This window comes from Muscardinus avellanarius (assembly GCF_963383645.1).
Source record: "Muscardinus avellanarius genome assembly, chromosome: 10".
Taxonomy (NCBI): domain Eukaryota; kingdom Metazoa; phylum Chordata; class Mammalia; order Rodentia; family Gliridae; genus Muscardinus; species Muscardinus avellanarius.
The window spans coordinates 17,066,336-17,084,662 of NC_137796.1; the positions used below are offsets into that span (position 1 = coordinate 17,066,336).

At 45.7% G+C, this 18,327-nt stretch overlaps 1 protein-coding gene across 1 annotated transcript in view; it reads right to left on the reverse strand.

The window, feature by feature from the left end:
- The window catches only part of SNTB2 (syntrophin beta 2), a gene marked incomplete at its 3' end in the record, with an annotated part of 83,946 nt that extends 65,825 nt beyond the window's left edge, over nt 1-18,121 (reverse strand). Inside the window, exon 1 of the mRNA XM_080703169.1 lies at nt 17,578-18,121. Coding sequence (XP_080559295.1) covers nt 17,578-18,091 — 514 coding nt within the window. The 5' untranslated portion in view covers nt 18,092-18,121. The remainder of the gene's footprint in view (nt 1-17,577) is intronic.
- Between the last annotated feature and the right edge of the window lie 206 nt (nt 18,122-18,327).

Genomic DNA, 18,327 nt, shown 5'->3' on the forward strand with positions numbered 1-18,327 from the left:
CAAAATTAAAAAATAAAGAGTGGCCAGGTGTGGTGGCGCACGCTTGTAATCCCCGCACTTGGGAGGCAGAGACAGGAGGATCGCGCTGGTTCGGAGCCAGCCTCGCTGGCTTAAGAGACCCTGTTTCCAAATTTAAAAATGTAAAATAGGTCTGGGAGTATAGTCCAGCGGTAGAAGGGCTTCCAGGAACCCCAGTACCACCAAAAAAAAAAAAAGAGTGAGGGTGTAACTCAGAGGATGAAAGACCCTGCGTTCAATCTCCAGTATAAGGAAGGGGAAAAAAGAGAAAAAGGAAGAAAGAAAAGTGGGTTGGGGTGTAGGTCAGTGGTAGAGTGCTTGCCTAGCATGCACCAGGCCCTAGGCTCAATCCCCAGCACTGCAAAACAAAAAACAAGAAAGATATAGGAGAAAAAGCAAAATGATAATAATAAAAAAGTATGCATTTCATATATCCTTAAATAGGTATAGGTCAAAGCATTCTAGCAATGTCTTAGGATCCAGAAATGAAAGTAAATTTGAATATTGTGACTCATATTCTTTGCAAAAGCCAAATCTACTGATACCACAATCACTGGCTTTTATTTTAATGTGTGTGTGTGGTACTAGAGGTTGAACTCAGGGGCATTCTACCTCCAAGCTACACCCCCAGCATTTTTTCTCCCTCCCTCCCTCCCTCCCTTCCTTCCTTCCTTCTTTCTTTGTCTGTCTGTCTGTCTGTCTGTCTGTCTGTCTGTCTGTCTGTCTGTCTGTCTGTCTCTTAAGCCAGCAAGGCTGGCTCCAAACCAGCGTGATCCTCCTGTCTCCGCCTCCCAAGCATGGGGATTACAAGCCTGCCCCACCACGCCAGGCTTTATTCTTTATTTTGAAACAGGGTCTCACTGAGTTGCAAAGGGCCTACGTAGCTGAGGTGGTCCCTGAACTGTGATCCTCTTGTTTCTACCTCCAGAATGCTGGGATCACTAGAGTGCACCATGACCACACTTGGCTACCCACCCTTTTTATTTTTGTTTTGAAATAGGTCTCACTAGATTACTGAGAGTCTCACTAGATTGCTGAGGCTGTACTCGAACCTGCAATCCTCCTGTTGTCAGTCTCCCAAATACTGGGATTACAGGTGTGTGCCATCACACCCAACAGAAGAAAGCCCCTTTGCAAAAGGAAGAATAGGCCGGGCTTGGTTGCGCAGGCTTGTAATCCCCATGCTTGGGAGACTGAGACAGGAGACTCGCACAGGTTCAAAGCCAGCCTCAGCTACTTAGTGAGGCTCTCGGCAACTTAGTGAGACCCTGTTTCCAAATAAAATATAAAATAGGTCTGGGAGTATAGCCCGGAGGTAGAAAGCCTCTGGGTTCCACCCCCAGTAACACCAAATAAATAAATAATAATAATAAAATAAAAAAATAAAAAAGGAAAATATCTTATTCTTTGTGACCAGATATAGTGTGATGTTTATAAACTAAAAATTTTCTTTTCAAACTCCAGACAGCAGATACAATAACATCACCTAAGTCCTTTACAACAAAACAGAATGGTATGAGGGCAACACCCTTCCAATTACTCCATTTTCCTCACTGGTACCATCCTTTTACTGTCCCTGGATAGAAGTCTCAGAACTAATTCATTATATCCCACCCCCCATCCCGTCCTATCATTTCTGCCTTTAAAACAGTGACTGTTTGACACCAAGGTCTCTGCGCAGAAGCATCTCCACCAGTTTCAAATCCTGGGTGCACAGGCGGATGGAAAGTGTCTATTCAGGCAGGAAAAGGTCCCCAGGGGATGTGTGTCCTCTGGCAGGAATTGCCAGCTTTCAGTTTCTTGAATGAAATCCCCTTCGACTCCCAGGGGCGCCCTCCCTCCTGTGGCGAGCACCTCTGGTTTGAGTTCCTTTTCACTGGAGCAGCTGTAGCTTTCCCCACCTTTGCTCTTTCCTCTTTGCACAGCATCCAGCACGCCCATGCTGCCAAGCCAAATTCTGTTCCCATCATGTCACTTCCTGGCTCAAAAACAGACTGCATCATCCCCCACCCTCCTGTCCTGTCCACCTCTCCAATTCTGCTGGCCTCTTGTCCTGACCTCATAATATGTCCCGACTCCTTCCCACGAAAACAAAATATAACATAAGCAGCCACCAAGTAAAACCTTCCCAGGGCACATCATGCAATTCTCGTTGCCACCTTTGTTTCTTTTATTTTGCTGAGCCCCCCCCCACCCCCATGTACTGGGGTAAGGCAGGGAGCTCCCTCTCTGACCAGTCTTTGGGAGCGGTCATGGGAACTGAGGGGGAAGGGGTTCTACCTCTGAGCTATACTGCACTCCAGCCCCCAATGCTAGGGATGGAACCCAGGAGCACTCTACCTCTGAGCTACCCCCACCCCACCCCTATGTTTTATTCTTTATTTTGAAACAGGGTCTCACTGAGTTGCAAAGGGCCTCACTAAGTAGTAGCTGAGGTTGTCCATGAACTAGGGTCCTCCTGTCTCAGCCTCCCAAATACTGAGATTACAAGCGTATGCCACCACACCTGACTCTTCATTTATTTTTTTATTTTTTATTTTTGTGGTACTGGGGTTTCAGGGAACCCTTCTACCTCCGGACTACACTCCCAGACCTATTTTATACTTTTTTATTTGGAAACAGGGTCTCTTAAGCCAGTGAGGCTGATTTCAAACCTGCGTGATCCTCCTGTCTCGGCCTCCCAAGCATGGGGGATTACAAAGGTGCGTCACCACGCCCAGCTTCATTTATTTTTTAAAACAGAGTCTTGCTATGTTGTTGAAAGTCTCACTACTAGCTGAGGCTGTTTATTTTTTATTTTGAAAACAAGGTCTTGCTAAGTACCTGAGGCTGGCCTTGAACCTTGCAATCCTCTTGTTTCAGTCTCCCAAGTACTGGGATTACAGGTGTGTGTCACCATGCTCAGGGAGTTTTTATATTTTTGGAAGAGTCTCACTGAGTTACTATGTGCTGAGGCCTCAAACCCGTGACCCTCCAGCCTCCTTCTCCCAAGTACTAGGGTTAGAGCCATGTGCCATGGCACCTGGCTATTTTGCTAAACCTTTTATTTTTTTGGGGGGGTTAGTACTGGGGATGGACCCCAGGGCATTTTACCTACAGGTTATACTCCTAGCCCAATTATATTTGAATTTTTTGAAACAGGGTCTCACTGAGTTGCTGTGGGCCTTGAACCTGTGATCCTCCTGCCTCCTCTCAAGTCCTGGGTTAAAGGTGTGAGCCTTGATGCCTGGCTGTTGTGCTGAGCTTTTTTTTTTTTTAATTTTTATTTTTTGGTGGTACTGGGGTTCCTGGAAGCCCTTCTACCTCCGGACTACACTCTCAGACCTATTTTTACATTTTTATTTGGAAACAGGGTCTCCTAAGCCAGCACCTGGCTTTGAACCTGCGCGATCCTCCTGTCTGCCTCCCAAGCGTGGGGATGACAAGCGTGCGCCACCACGCCCGGCCTGTGCTGAGCTTTTTAAAAGCTCCGCTCCCGTTGCAGCTCTTACAAGGACTCGAGCTGTCCCATTCTCTCCACATCACAGGCAGTGGAGTTTTCAGCTAGGATTTCCTTATTTGTGTTTTTCTTGAGACAGGGTCTTGCTGAGCTGCACAGGTTGACCTCAAACTCACTGTCCTCTTGCCTCAGCCTCCTGAGTAGAGGGAGTTTAATTCTCAATTTCCCTCCTCTAAGCCCTCCCCCCTCTGACCACCACTTGTCATTTTCTCCTGAGCTTCCTACCTCCGAGGCCATTCCTTTCCAGACCCCTCTCCCTCTGCTGGGGCTTTATATGTAGGTGGGGTTCGGCGTTCTGCAGATTTCACCCCGTCCCGCCTCTCTCCAGCGTGTGACTCTCCCGGCAATCTCAGCCTCACTCAGGGCTCAACCGCTGCCTCTGCTAGAACATCCCATAAATCTCCACCACAGCTGAGACGTTCCTCTTGACTGCAGACCCGTAACTCGAATTCAACACACCTAAAAGCACACCTCTTACTTTCACCGCAGACTAGTTCCTCCCTGTTCATTTTAGTATCAATTATCCAGTCTCCCAAGTTAGAAATCCAGGACTTTCCTCCCTTTCCTTCTCTCCAAAACAGTTGTGTCTATTGTTTCTGTCTCTCCTCTCTTTCAGCTCCCAGCTCCTACTGGTCTCATCCTCCTCATGACACAGCAATAGCCTCCTAACTGCTTTCTCCGGCTCAGGTCTGAAGCGCCTATACTCCGCCTGCCCCCCTTACTGAGGATGGAACCCAGGGGCGTTCTACCTCCGAGCTACACCCCCAGCTTTATTTTTTTATTCTTTATTTTGAAACAGGGTCTCACTGAGCTGCCCACTTTCCTGCCTCCTCTCCTGGTATACATTTTCTGTACCTTCCCAACACACCAGTGACTTATCACTTTCTTGCCTTCAACATGGTGTCTCACAGGAGGATGGCAGGTTCAAATACAGCCTCAGCAACTTAGCGAGGCTCTCAGCAACCTAGTGAGACCCTGTTTCCAAATAAGAAATAAAAAATGGGGCTCGGGGTATAGCTTGAAGGTAAAATGCCACTGGGTTCAATCTCCAGTAAACACACACACACACACACACACACACACACACACACACACAACCACCAACAAAAAAACATGCTATCTCAATGCCTGTCTTCATTTCTTGGACAATGTGTTCTCACCTGTACTAAAGCACTTACCTCTTTTCTTACTAGTCTAAAGGCCAGGAGTGACTCCCAATTTGTAATTCTGAGCATCTACCACAATACCTTGTTTGCAGTGAGTACTTAAAATGTTGAATGAGAAAATGAAAAAGGTCCAAATTCCTTGAACATCTTGTACTAGCTGGTTGTAGTGGGGCAGGCTTATAATCTCGGTACTTGGGAGGCTGAGACAGGAGGATCGCAGGTTTGAGGACAACCTCAGCAAGTAGTAAGACTCTCGTCAACCTAGTGAGACCCTGTTTCAACATAAAAATAAAATAGGGCTTGAGGTGGAGCTCAAAGGTAGTATGCCCCTGGGTTCAATCTTGAGTACCATTAAAAAAAAAAAAAAAGTCTTATACTAATCACTAACCTGGTTCCAATTTTTCTACCCAACTTGACTTTCTCCCCAAAGTCCGCTTCCATTAGCCCTTCACCTCATTTCCAGTCATATGTCACGCTCATGTGGGGTTTTGCTCAAACTATCCACTCAGCTCTGGACTGACTTCCATCTACAGAGAAGCCTGTCCTTTAAGCCTCAAAGCCTCCTGCCCTAATTTCACTCTAGGTTCTTTGATCCCAGGGACCATCTTCAGCTTTTTTTTTTTTTTTTTTTCGGTTCTTGGGGTGGAACCCAGGGACATTCTATCTCGGAGATACACCCTCAGCCCTATTTTTATTTTCTTAATTTTGAAACCAGGTCTCACTGAGTTACAAAGGGTCTAAGTAGCTGAGGCTGTCCATGAACCACAAGCCTCCTGTCTCAGCCTCTCAAATGCTGAGATTACAAGCATGCACCACCATGCCTGGCTCATTTTCAGCTTCTTTGCACAGTGCACTCGCAGTACTAGTTCAGTACTAAAAAAAAAAAAGCTCAGCACAACAGCCAGGCATCAAGGCTCACACCTCTAACCCAGTGTGTGACAGATGAGACACACGAGATGCTAACACATCTGTCAGGTTGTAAGTGGCACTGTATAGGGGATAAAGCACTGGAATGGGTGTGTATGTATGTATGTGTGTGTGTGTGTGTGTGTGTGTGTGTGTGTGTGTGTGTATATATATATATATATATATATTTTTTTTTTTTTTTTGCGGGTGTGGGTATGGAACCCAGGGGCATTCGCCTTCGAGCTATACCCCCTGCCCTATTTTTTATTCTTTATTTTGAAACGGTCTCGCTGTGTTGCAGAGGGCCTCAGTAGCTGAGGCTGTGAACCGTGATCCTACGGTCTCAGCCTCCCGAATGCTGGGATTACAAGCGTGTGCCACCATGCCCAGCACCGGTTATATATTTAAAAATTTTTTTTAATTCTTAATTTTTTTTTTTTTTTGCGGTACTGGAGATGGAATCCAGGAGCATTCTACCTCTGAGCCCTATTTTTTATTCTTTATTTTGAAACAAGGTCTCACCGAGTTGCAAAGGTCCTCATTAAGTAGCTGAAGCTGTCTGTGAACCACGATCCTCCTGTCTCAACCTCCCAAATGCTGGGATTACAAGCGTGGGCCACCACGCCCAGCTGGAATGGGTTTCAGTATAAGCCCTACCAGTAATTTATTAGGTGATCTTAATTATACCACTTAACAACTTTGGTTTTTCATTCCTCATTGTAAAAGGAGGATTTATAATTTTTGGGGGGGGAAGTACTGGGGATCGAACCTAGAATGTTCTACCTCTAAACTATACCACAGCCTTATTTATTTACTGTACAGGAGATTGATCCTAGGAGCATTCTACCTGAGCTAAACCTCCAGTCTTATTTTATTTATTTATTTATTTATTTATTGCAGTACTGAGGATGGAACCCAGGGGTATTCTACCTCTGAGCTACACTCTCAGCCCCATTTTTTATTCTTTATTTTGAAACTAGGTTTCACTGAGTTGCAAAGGGCCTCACTAAGTAGCTGAGGCTGTCTGTGAACTGTGATCTCCTGACTCAGCCTCCCAAATGCTGGGATTACAAGTGTGCACTACCACACCCAGCTATTGATTGATTGATTGATTGACTGATACAGGGGCTGGAACCCAGGGGCATTCTACCTCCAAGCTTACACTCCTAGCCCTATTTTTTATTCTTTGTTTTGAAACAGGGTTTCACTAACTTGCAGAAGGCCTCAGGATATAGCTAAGGCTGTCTGAACCAGCATCCTCCTGTCTCAGCCTCCCAAGTACTGGGATTACAAATGTGTGCCACCATGCCTGGCTTATTTTTCTTTTGAAATAGGATCTCACTAGATTGATGAAAGTCTCACTATTTGCTGAGGCTGTCCTCAAATCTGCATCTGCCTGTCTCAGCCTCCCAATACTAAGATTATAGGCATGCAGCACCATACCCAGCAAGGCTTTAATATTTTTAAAATTCCAAAAAGATGCTTCCTCTCACCCAAAGGATACATTAAAATTTCTCCCCTCAACAATCAGAGAAGCTGCGTGTGGTGGTGCACACTTGTAATCCCAGCATTTGGGAAGCTGAGACATTAGGATTGCAGGTTCCAGGCCAGCCTAAGCAATTTAGTGAGAACCTCTACGGGTTATACTCCCAGACCTATTTTATATTTTATTTGGAAACAAGGTGCGGCTGGCTTTGAACCTGTGCGATCCTCCTGTCTCAGCCTCCCAAGTGCTGGGATTACAAGCGTGTGCCACCATGCCCAGCCAACTTAGTGAGATTCTCTTTCAGAATAAAAAATATAATAGGGCTGGGGTGTAGCTCATAGGAAGAATGCCCCTGGGTTCAATCCCCAGTACCAAAAACAAAACAAAACAAAACAAAACCCACAAAAAACAAAAAAACAAAAAAAATCCCAAGAGAAATTCTGAGACTTTAAGTAACTCACTTAACTTTTGTAGGTTTACAAAAGTTAACAGTCTACCTGCAAGCATTGTATAAATATCAAATAAAATTCTGATATTAATGCATAATTTTAGCATCCTGATAAAAATCTAAGGCATTACATACTATACACAGTGAAAAATGCAAGAGAATGGCATTATTTGTTATTCAGTTAGTTAGCACAGTGTGTTGACCCAGCCAAGAACTGATCAGATCTTGGAGCAGTCAGGTTGAACAGCAGAACATAGCCACGGGCTCCTCCCTCCAGGAGAAAGCCAAGTTATGGTTCCTAAAAAAGGTCCTTAAATTGTGTGTGTGTGTGTGTGTGTGTGTGTGTGTGTGTGTGTGTGTGTGTGTGTGTTGTACTGGGGACGGAACCCAGGGGCATTCTACCTCTGAGCTACACGTCCAGCCCTATTCTTTATTCTTTATTTTGAAACAGGGTCTCACTGAGTTGCAGAGGGCCTCACAAGTGAGGCTGTCCAGGAACTGTGATCCTCCTGTCTCAGCCTCTCAAATGCTGGGATTACAAGTGTGCGCCATCACGCCTGGGTAGGTTCTTAGAATCTTTATAACCACTCAAAGTTCGCATATATTTTGGTAATAATTTGTAGAGCATATTTTAACATAAAGGGGACATATAAGAAATAATTGGGCTGTGCTGGACTTGTAATCCCAGCCCTTGGAAGGCTGAGATAGAAGGATCGCACAGTTTCGAAGCCAGCCTCAGCTACTTAGTGAGGCTCTCAGCAACTTAGTGAGACCAAATAAAATATAAAAATATAAAATAAAATATAAAATAGGTCTGAGAGTGTGGCCCAAAGGTAGAAAACGCCTGGGTTCCATCCCCAGTACCACAAAAGAAAAAAAAAGAAAGAAAGAAAGAATTGGGCTGTAAAAAATCTCCTATAAACATGTCTAATCATTCAAGTGAAACAGAGGGGCTAATTAAACAAAAGAAACAAGCACAGAAACGCAAACATCCTAACAATTTAGCTTTTAAGAAATAAATTAATGAATAAACATACAAAATTTCAAAGAAAATATAGGAGCTAGGAATATAGCTCAGTGGTTGAGGGCATACTTAGCAAAAAAAAAAAAAAGTAAAATGATTTCCCTTGGAGACTCTAAACTTGCCCAAAGCACAAGAAAGAAAGTGGCTGTGTGGGAATCCAAACCAGCTTCTTCAGCAGCAGCCTAAAAATGTCATTGGCATTTGTTACATGTCCCCTGACACACAGAGCCAGATTACACGTGACACTCAAAATCTTAAATAATTCTAGAAACAAATCATTTTCAGCCAGGCATGGTGGCACACGCTTGTAATCCCAGCATTTGGAAGGCTGAGACCAGAGGACTGTGGTTTGCAGACAGCCTCAACTATTTAGTGAGGCTGTTTGCAACTCAGTGAAACTGGGTTTCAAAATAAAGAATAAAAAATAGGGCTGGGGGTGTAGCTCGAAGGTAGAATGCCCCGGAGTTCCATCCTCAGTACTGAAGAAAAAAAAAAAAAAGTCATTTTTAAGCCAGACACGGTGGTGCACACTTGTAATTACAGCAGTAGGAGGCTAAAACAGAAGGATCCTGGTTCGAGGACAGCCTCAGCTCCTACTTAGTGAGGCCCTTTGCAACTCAGTGAGACCCTGTTTCAATATAAAAAATAAAAAATAAAAAATAGGGCTGGGGGTGAAGCTTGGAGGTAGAATGTCCCTGTGTTCAAACCAGAGTACCACAAAACAAAACAAAAGAAAAAATCATGTTCAATTATGAAATTAAACTTAATACTAATCTATTTCCTCTATACATTTAACGATTTTCTCTTCAATCAAGTTGAGACAGTATTTTTAGAATCACATTTAGGCAGTGAAAGATAACGTTTAACAATGTCCCAGTAAGAATTGCTTCAAAAATATTAATTTGTTCCCAAATATCAAACCTCATGCTGGACACTTCAGCCAACTTCCTAGCCTCCACTGGAACACTTTTCAATGTGTAGTTAATTTAATGTGTAGCTTAATTTCATAGCCTTAAAAATATAAATTCTAGAACCTTTCTGGATAGACCTTATCTAGCACAAAGCACATAGTAAATTCAACATACAGTATCTGCTAGGTGTATAGAGTTACCCCTTATGCTTACAATCTGCATTATTAATACAAAGGTTATCTAATCTGCATGCCTTAATATCAATGCTAACTGTTACCAGATACAACTGCAAGTATACATTTAATGGCAAGTCTGGTGGTTCTGAGTAATAAATGCAAAGGGAAAAAAATCAGATAAAAAGAAAACTGAATGTAAACTTAGGACATAAGATTTAAAAAACTGTTTGCAGGTTGGAGGTGTAACACTGGTAGAGTGCATGCCTAGCATGTGCGAAGCCCTGGGTTCCATTCTTAGAACCATCACACAAAAAAAGAAAAGTTGTTTGCATTCAAGAAATACAAACCCATTCCTGTTCTCCTAAAACAATTCTCTTATTTCTTTGCAGGTAAGATGGGAAGTCTCGGGTTTTATTTTAACATCTTGTTCTCCTGTCTTTAATTCACAGCACCCTTCTGACCCAACCTGGCTTCCTCATCCAGACATCTGCCGTTGACTGCTGTGCCTAGTGCCTAACAAAGCATCCCGAACATAATTATTGAATGAATAGCTCCTCTCTGAGGGAGGCATCATTACCATCCTGCTGTTATGGATGCAGAAAGTAAGGTATAGCGAGATTAAATAACTTGGCTAGGGGTTGCAAACCAGTAGACAGAAATAAATGCACGTCTGACTTGCTAGTACTCTCTCTCCCCTCTCCTTCCCTCCTTCCTCTGTGTCTCTGTCTGTCTCTGGGAACTGAGAATTGAACGGAGGGGCATTCTACATCAGAGCTATACCTCAGCCCTTCTTTTTTGCCTTGAAACAGGGTCTTGCTAAGTTGCCAGTGTCTTACTAAGTTGCTGAAGCTGGCCTGGAACTGCAATCCGGTCTCAGCTTCCCAAGTACTGGAACTGTAGGCGTGCGCTACCACGCCCTCCTATTCTGATGACGTGTCTTTAGGGGTGCAGCTCTCTCTTGGGGAAGGCTCAATCCAAGCACCAGCTTCTCCATCATCCTCGAGTCCCCTCATGGGCCATGCAGACCTCTTCCTCTGCTAAGCTGTGCCCTCTGTGCCCTGTATTACAACCATGTTTTAGCCCTTTGCTGTACTTATTTACTTTTCTCTCTCAACTCTAAATTTCCAGAAGGCAGGAATCAGCTGTCTTTAAGTACCTCTGATTCATGAGAGTTGAATTTGCTAATAGTGCACAGGAGGAAGAGCCCATAACATGAAAATGGTTTGGTCAGGCTTGGTGGCGCATGCCTGTAAACAGTACTTGGGAGGCTGAGACAGGAGAATCATATCTTTGCAACCAGCCTCAGCAAGTCAGTGAGATCTTGTTTCAAAATTTAAAAAATAGAGCCAGGAGTGGCGGCACACCGCACTTGCAATTCCAGTACCTGGAGAGCCGAGACAGGAGGGGTTAATAGTCAGCCTGGGCAACTTAGCAAGGCCCCTCTACAATTTAGTGATACTCTGTATCCAAATAGGAAATAAAATGGGCTGGGGGGTATAGTCTGGAGGTAGAATGCCTCTGGGTTCAATCCACAGTGCCAAGACAATTGATTAATTAATTAACTTATTATTTATTTATTTATTTATTTTTTGGTGGTACTGGGGGTGGAACCCAGAGGCTTTCTACCTCCGGGCTATACTCCCAGACCTTTTTTATGTTTTATTTGGAAACAGGGTCTCACTAGGTTGCTGAGAGCCTCACTAAGTAGCTGAGGCTGGCTTCAAACCTGTGCGATCCTCCTGTCTCAGCCTCCCAAGCGTGGGGATTACAAGCATACACCACCACGCCTGGCCAATTTATTTATTTTTTTAAAAAGGGCTGGGGGTGTAGAGCTCAGAGGTAGAAAATCCCTGGTGCTCAATCTACAGTACCAAAGGGGAGGGAGGGAGGGAGGGAGGGAGGGAGGGAGGGAGGGAGGGAGGGAGGTGGACGGAGGAAAGGAGGGAGGCAGGGGAGAAGAGAGGGAGAGAAAGAGAAAAAGGAAGGGAGGAAGGGAGGGAGAGAGAGAGCTAGTAAGAACAGTCTGGGTCAAAATGTGAGTACTGCCAAGAATGGGGAGGGAAACTGAGCTACAGCAAAGGGGGCGGAAACAACCTTGGCCTCAAGGCTATACCTCCTCCCTTTATGCACAGAGGATGTATTAATTTCTCTGGAACCCACCAATAAAGGGAGGGGAAATGGGCGGGAAGAAACCACTGCTTCCTTTAAGGGCTCCTGCTTTTATCCATCCTTACCCACACTCCCTTACATTGCTACATTGACAGTTTACCCAAGCTGTTAAATATTCCGCCTTTTAGTGATTTTTTATGTGTGGGTAAGTACATTGTCTCTAGTTGACTGTACCTATCTTTGGCCAGAATGTTTTCCTTGGACAGAAGATGGCAAATAAAACAGGTCTTTCCCCTAGGAAAACTGAATAAATGTTTGATGAGTGAACGAATGAACAATCCCCACTAATCCCCAAGATAAAAAAAAAAAAGAACCCTTTAGGTTGGTTCCTTAACCTCAGGCAACCAGAGATTTCCTTGGCATGGGGGTGGAAGGAACATGCCCAGAATTCCCTACCCACACCACAAAACGAGCATCGCTGTGCTGTTAAGGCACGTTTTTCAAGTTTTCAAACACCCAATGAAAAACGCAATAGAGCTTGAAGATTGAAGGACTAAGAATAAACTTAGTCTCTTTAGGAAGTGGGGACTCACTATGTTACCCCGACTGGCCTTGAACTCCTGGGATCAGGAGAGCGTCCCTATTTCAGTCTTCTAGTAAGTAACAGGGACTGCAGCATATGACTAAACTGTTTTTTTGTGTATGGTACTGGGGAATGAACCTTCAAGGTATACCCAAACATATTTTATTTTGAAACAGAGTCTCACTAGGCTGTTGATAATCTCACTACTTGCTGAGGCTGGCCTCAAACCTATAATCCTCTATCTCAGCCTCCCAAGTACCGATATTATATTCGTGCACCACCATGCCAGACTATTATTACTAAAAGTTATTTATTTAGTTAGTTTATTTATGTGGTACCGGGGATTGAAAACAGGGCATTTTCCCTCTGAGCTGCACTCCTAGCCCTATCTTATTTTTTTTATTTATTCTTTTTTTTGGTGGTACTGGGGTTCCTGGAAGCCCTTCTACCTCCGGGCTACACTCCCAGACCTATTTTTACATTTTTTATTTGGAAACAGGGTCTCCTAAGCCAGCGCGCGTGGCTGGCTTCGAACCTGCGCGATCCTCCTTGTCTCTGCCTCCCAAGAGCGGGGATTACAAGCGTGCGGGGATTACAAGCGTGCGCCACCACGCCCGGCCCTATCTTATTTTTTAGTTTGAGACAAGGTCTCACTAAGCTGCTGAGGTTGACCCTGAACCTGCAATCCTCTTGTCTCAGGTAGGCTGAAATTTTTTTTTTTTAAATGGGACTACCAGGCCAGGCATAGTGGCGCATACTTGTAATCCCAGCATGTGGGAGACTCAGACCAGAGGATCGCAGTTCGCGGACAGCCTCAGCTACTTAGTGAGGCCCTTTGCAACTCGGTGAGACCCTGTTTCAAAATAAAGAATAAAAAATAGGGCTGTAGGTGTCACTCAGAAGTAGAACTCCCTGGGTTCCACCCCTAATACTGCCAAAAAAAAAGTCTACCAGGTTGGAACATCAGCTTTCAATTTTAAATAGCATTGATTGGTTCATTAAATTACTATTTTCTATGATTTGGGGTATTTGGAGTAATTTTATTTTTATACCCCCGACTTAAAAAATACAGCATCAAGCTGGGCGTGGTGGCGCAGGCTTGTAATCCCAGGATTTGGGAAGCTGAGACAGGAGGATCGCAATTCGCAGACAGCCTCAGTTACTTAGTGAAGCCCTCTGCAACTCAGTGAGACCCGGTTTCAAAATAAAGAATAAAAAACAGAGCTGGAGGTGTAGCTCAGAGGTAGAATGCCCTTGAGTTCCATCCCCAGTACCGCAAAAAAAAAAAACAAAACACACACACACACACACACACACACACACACACACAAAAAAAAAAACCCAGCATCATAAATCTACTGTACTAGCCGGGCGTGGTGGCACATGCTTGTAATCCCTGTGCTTGGGAGGCTGAGACAGGAGGATTGCACAGGTTCGAAGCCAGCCTCAGCTACTTAGTGAGGCTTCAGCAACTTAGTGAGACCCTGTTTCCAAATAAAACATAAAAAAGGTCTGGGAGTATAGCCCGGAGGTAGGAAGCCTCTGGGTTCCACACCCAGTACCACCAAAAAAAAAAAAAAAATCTACTGTACTCACTTCTCCCCACCTACAGGGACAAAACTACTTGTCTTATACAAAATGGGAAAATAAAGTAGCACCTATGTGTTGCATAAAAAAGCACTCAATAAATAAATATGTTATGCTGTCATCTGTAAAGCTTTCCTAGGGTATATGTGGACTATTTTAAACTAATGAATACTGGGAAACATTTACTAGATGGTTTTCATTTTACCAGTATAAATACCATGTTCAAACTATATCTAAACAAAACTGTTTTTGTTTTTATTTTTGTTTTTGCAGGTCTGGGGATGGAACCCAGGGGCATTCGATCTCTGAGCTATACCCCCTGCCCTAATTTTGATTCTTTATTTTGAAACAGGGTCTCACTGAGTTGCAAAAGACCTCACTAAGTAGTAGTTGAGGCTGTCCTCGAACTGCGATCCTCTTGTCTCAGCCTCTCAAATGCTCGGATTACGAGCCAGTGTGCACCACCATGCCTGGCTCCTGTTTTTGTTTTTAATTGTTATTTTTTACACAGAGTGTAAAAGGTTTAACTCAGCTGGGTGCAGTGGTGCATTAGTAGTGGGTGTGTATCCCACTAGTTGGGAGGCTGAGACAGGAGGATCACAGGTTTGTGGCCAGCCTCAGCTCAGCAATATGAGGCCCTTTGCAAGTTACTTAGACCCTGCTTCAAAGTAAAAAAATAAAAAATAAGACTGGGGGGTTGTAGAACACCCCCCCCATTCCATCCATTCCCAGTGCCACTACATAAAAATAGATAAATAAAAGTTGACCTGTCTACCCACTGCCCTTGAGGATCACTTGATTAATATAAATTAAAAACTTTATCTTGCGCCTGGCGTGACACTCTTTAAATCCCTGCGTTTGGGAGGCGGAGACAGGAGGATCGCACAGGTTCGAAGCCAGTGCGCTGGCTTAAGAGACCCTGTTTCCAAAATAAAAAGTATAAAAAATAGGTCTGGGAGTGTAGCCCGAAGGTAGAAGGGCTTCCAGGAACCCCAGTACCACCAAAAAACAAACAAACAAACAAACAACAACAACAACAAAAACACTTTGTCTTGCTGGGCATGGCAGCTCACACTTATAATTCCAGTAGTTAGTGAGGCCCTCTGCAACTTAGTGAAATCCTATTTCAAAACAAAGAATTAAAAAAAAAAAAATAGAGCCGGGCGTGGTGGCACACGCTTGTAATCCCAGCATTCGGGAGGCTGAGACTGGAGGATCGCAGTTCGCAGATAGCCTCAGCTACTTAGTGAGGCCCTCTGCAACTCAGTGAGACCTGGTTTCAAAATAAAGAATAAAAAATAGGGCAGGGGCTGTAGCTCAGAAGTAGAATGCCCCTGGGTTCCATCCCCAGACCCGCAAAAATAAATAAATAAATAAATAGGGCTGAGGGTGTAGCTCAGATGTAGAATGACCTTGAGTTCAACCCCTAGTTCCACACACACACAAAAAAATTTGTCTTGAAAAAATAATTTAACCAAATGCTTAACTAGACCAATTTCTTCTTTCTTTCTTTCTTTTTTTTTTTTTTTTTTGGTGGTGGTACTGGGGTTTCTGGAAACCCTTCTACCTCCGGGCTACACTCCCAGACCTATTTTTATACTTTTTTATTTGGAAACAGGGTCTCTTAAGCCAGCGAGGCTGGCTTCAAACCTGCGCGATCCTCCTGTCTCCGTCTCCCAAGCTCGGGGATTACAAGCATGTGCTACCATGCCCAGCTTTTTTCTTTCTTTTTGTGGCACTGGGAATTGAACTCAGGAGCATCCTACCTTGCAGTTACACTCCAGCCCTACTTTATTTTGAAATAGGGTCTCTCTAGGTTAATGGGAGTCTCACTGTTTGCTGAGGCTTCCCTCAAACCTGCCATTCTCCTGTCTCAGCCTCCCAAGTACTAGGATTACAAGCAGGAGCCACCACGCCTGGCTGACCAATTTCAAAGTATACATTTAGAATAATTTTTTTTTTACACACACGTAAACCACAACCTGTAATTTTACTCCTTTTACTAACACTAATTTCTGAGCAATGTCTAGCCTCTAAAAGTAGCTAATGATTTATAAATAGGATATTGGAATTTGGGGCACTGGAATTTCATAATTGCTGCACATGAAACCTTTTCCTTGCAAACCAGTATTTTCCTAATATTCACAAGCAGACTTCTGGTCTCTCAGTTTACTGAAAATCAGTCCCTCCACATTCCCATCCCCAAGCCCTTCCCTCCTGTCTTCCTCTGCCAGGAATCTTTCTTGACTCATCTCTGCCCATCTTTGACCATCACTTCCATGGTAACCTGGCTCAAGATTCAGCTCCTCGAAAAAGTCCTTGCTGACTAATTTCATCTCTGCCAACTTATTTCCTAACTTTTGCATTCCCTTGGCTTTTTTTTTTTATTAGAGATTAAGTTCAACAGTATTTTACTTCTGAGCTAAACCCAGTGTCCTTTAATATATTTTTGAAACAAAGTCTAGCTAAGTTGTTGAGGCTGGCCTTGAACCCACAATCATCTAGTCTCAGCCTCCCAAGTACTGGGATTATAAGTGTGCCACCATGTCCAGCTTCCCTTGGCCTTTATATATATGATTCGCACTACAAAATCAAGTATGTGACTTTTCCCTCCCTATAAGTTCTTTTTCTATCAATTCCCCAACTAGAGACCAAGTAGGGACGGCATGTTCTTTTATATTCTCTTCTATACAGCCAGCAATAAATACTTCTAGAATGATTGAATCACCAAAGGAAGAAACTCTCTCAAAATTTTTCTGAAACAAGCAAGTGACTTTTCATTTACAATACTCTTATCACCTCAAACATGCACGAATGAATCCTGGGAGAGGAGATTTCATTTTGCCTTAGAACCACAAATACATAAAAGAGTTGGACACAGATCGCAAGTATACTTAAGATAAATAATAATCCTGGCTATCCAAACACATCTTGTGATATTCCATTCCAAGTTTCTTATAAAAAAAAAAAAAAAACGCCTAGCCTTGACGCAGCACGCCTGTCAGTGGTAGTAGGAAGTTGGCACTACTCTCTTGCAAAAGGGGCAAAACTTTAGTTGGCAGTAAATGTCCAAACACGTGAGCCTCCACTGTTGAACAAGGCTCATTAACCACACAAACTTGCTGCTTCAGCTCTCTGGCTTCAACGAAGTGCTATGATCTCCTTTAGTTATTGTTGAGAGGCAATGACGGGTTAAATTCCCATAAATTAAACGGCGCTTTGGTGGTTTGCCCAAGCATACTGCTGGCATCGGTGTGGATGGATTTTTTTTTTTTTTTAATAGACCCGCCCGCCCGGGGAGCCAGAAGCGAGTGAAGAAAGCGCCAGCCCGACACTTCTCAGCAGGCAAAAGGAGAACTGCTCGACTCCGGCCGATCGGCCACCCTCGGTTCTTAGTGTCGGCTTAGCGGGCGGAGGGGGGTGCGCCTTCGGACGCGGCCGCTTTTTGCTAAACCTCGGCAGAGTTGCTCAGGGCGTGCGAGCCCTACACTTCGGAGGCTGCTCAACTTTTCCTGCAAGGCGCACCCGTTTTTCCGCCAGGGGGTCTGAAGGGGGGACGCGGAGGGAAGAGCCGGCTCCTCCTGCAAAAGGGGCGCAGAGAGGCCGAAACAAAGTGCGCGCCCGAGCCCGCCGCCCGCGCCCGCCGCCCGCCGGCCGCGCTCACCCTCCAGCAGCACCTCCTTGCCCGCGCGCTTCAGCGCCTGCACGGCCTGGTCGTGGGTGGCCTGGCGCAGGTCCGTGCCGTTCACCGACAGGATGGCGTCGCCCAGCCGCAGCGCCCGGCTCTGGTCGGCCGCCAGCCCCGGGAAGATCTTGGAGATGAGGATCGGCATCCGGTTCTCGCGGCCGCCCTTGATGCTGATGCCCAGGCCGCCCGCCTCCTGCTTCACCACCAGCACCCGGCGCACGGGCGGCGACGCGCCCGCCTCGCCCGCGGGGCCCCGGGGCGGGCTGGGGGGCCCCAGGCCGCGGCTCGGGCTGGCGGGCAGCGAGTCGCCGGCGCCGCCGCCGTTGGCCAGGCCGTTGAAGGCGCCGGCCGCGGGCTCGGGCTCGGCCGCCGCGGCGTCGCCCGTCAGGCTCAGGCTCTCGCCGCTCAGCTCGGCCACCACGCGGACCCAGCGCTCCCGCAGGAGCAGCTCCACCAGCCCCGCTTTGGTGGCCCGCGTCCACACCGCCATGGCCGGCCCCGCTCCCGCCGCCGCCGCCGCTGCCGCCGGCGCCGCAGCTACCCTCATTCCAGCCCGGCCGCCTGGCGCTTCCCCCTTCCCGCCGAGGGGGCGGGGCCGGCCCCTCCCCGCGGGTTATTATGCAGGCCACGCCCACCTCCCGGAGGGGCGGGGCGGCGGCCGCTTCCGGGCGGGGTCGGAGTTGGGTTCCCTGCGCTTCGCCGGACGTGGGCTGCGCGGCCGCGGCG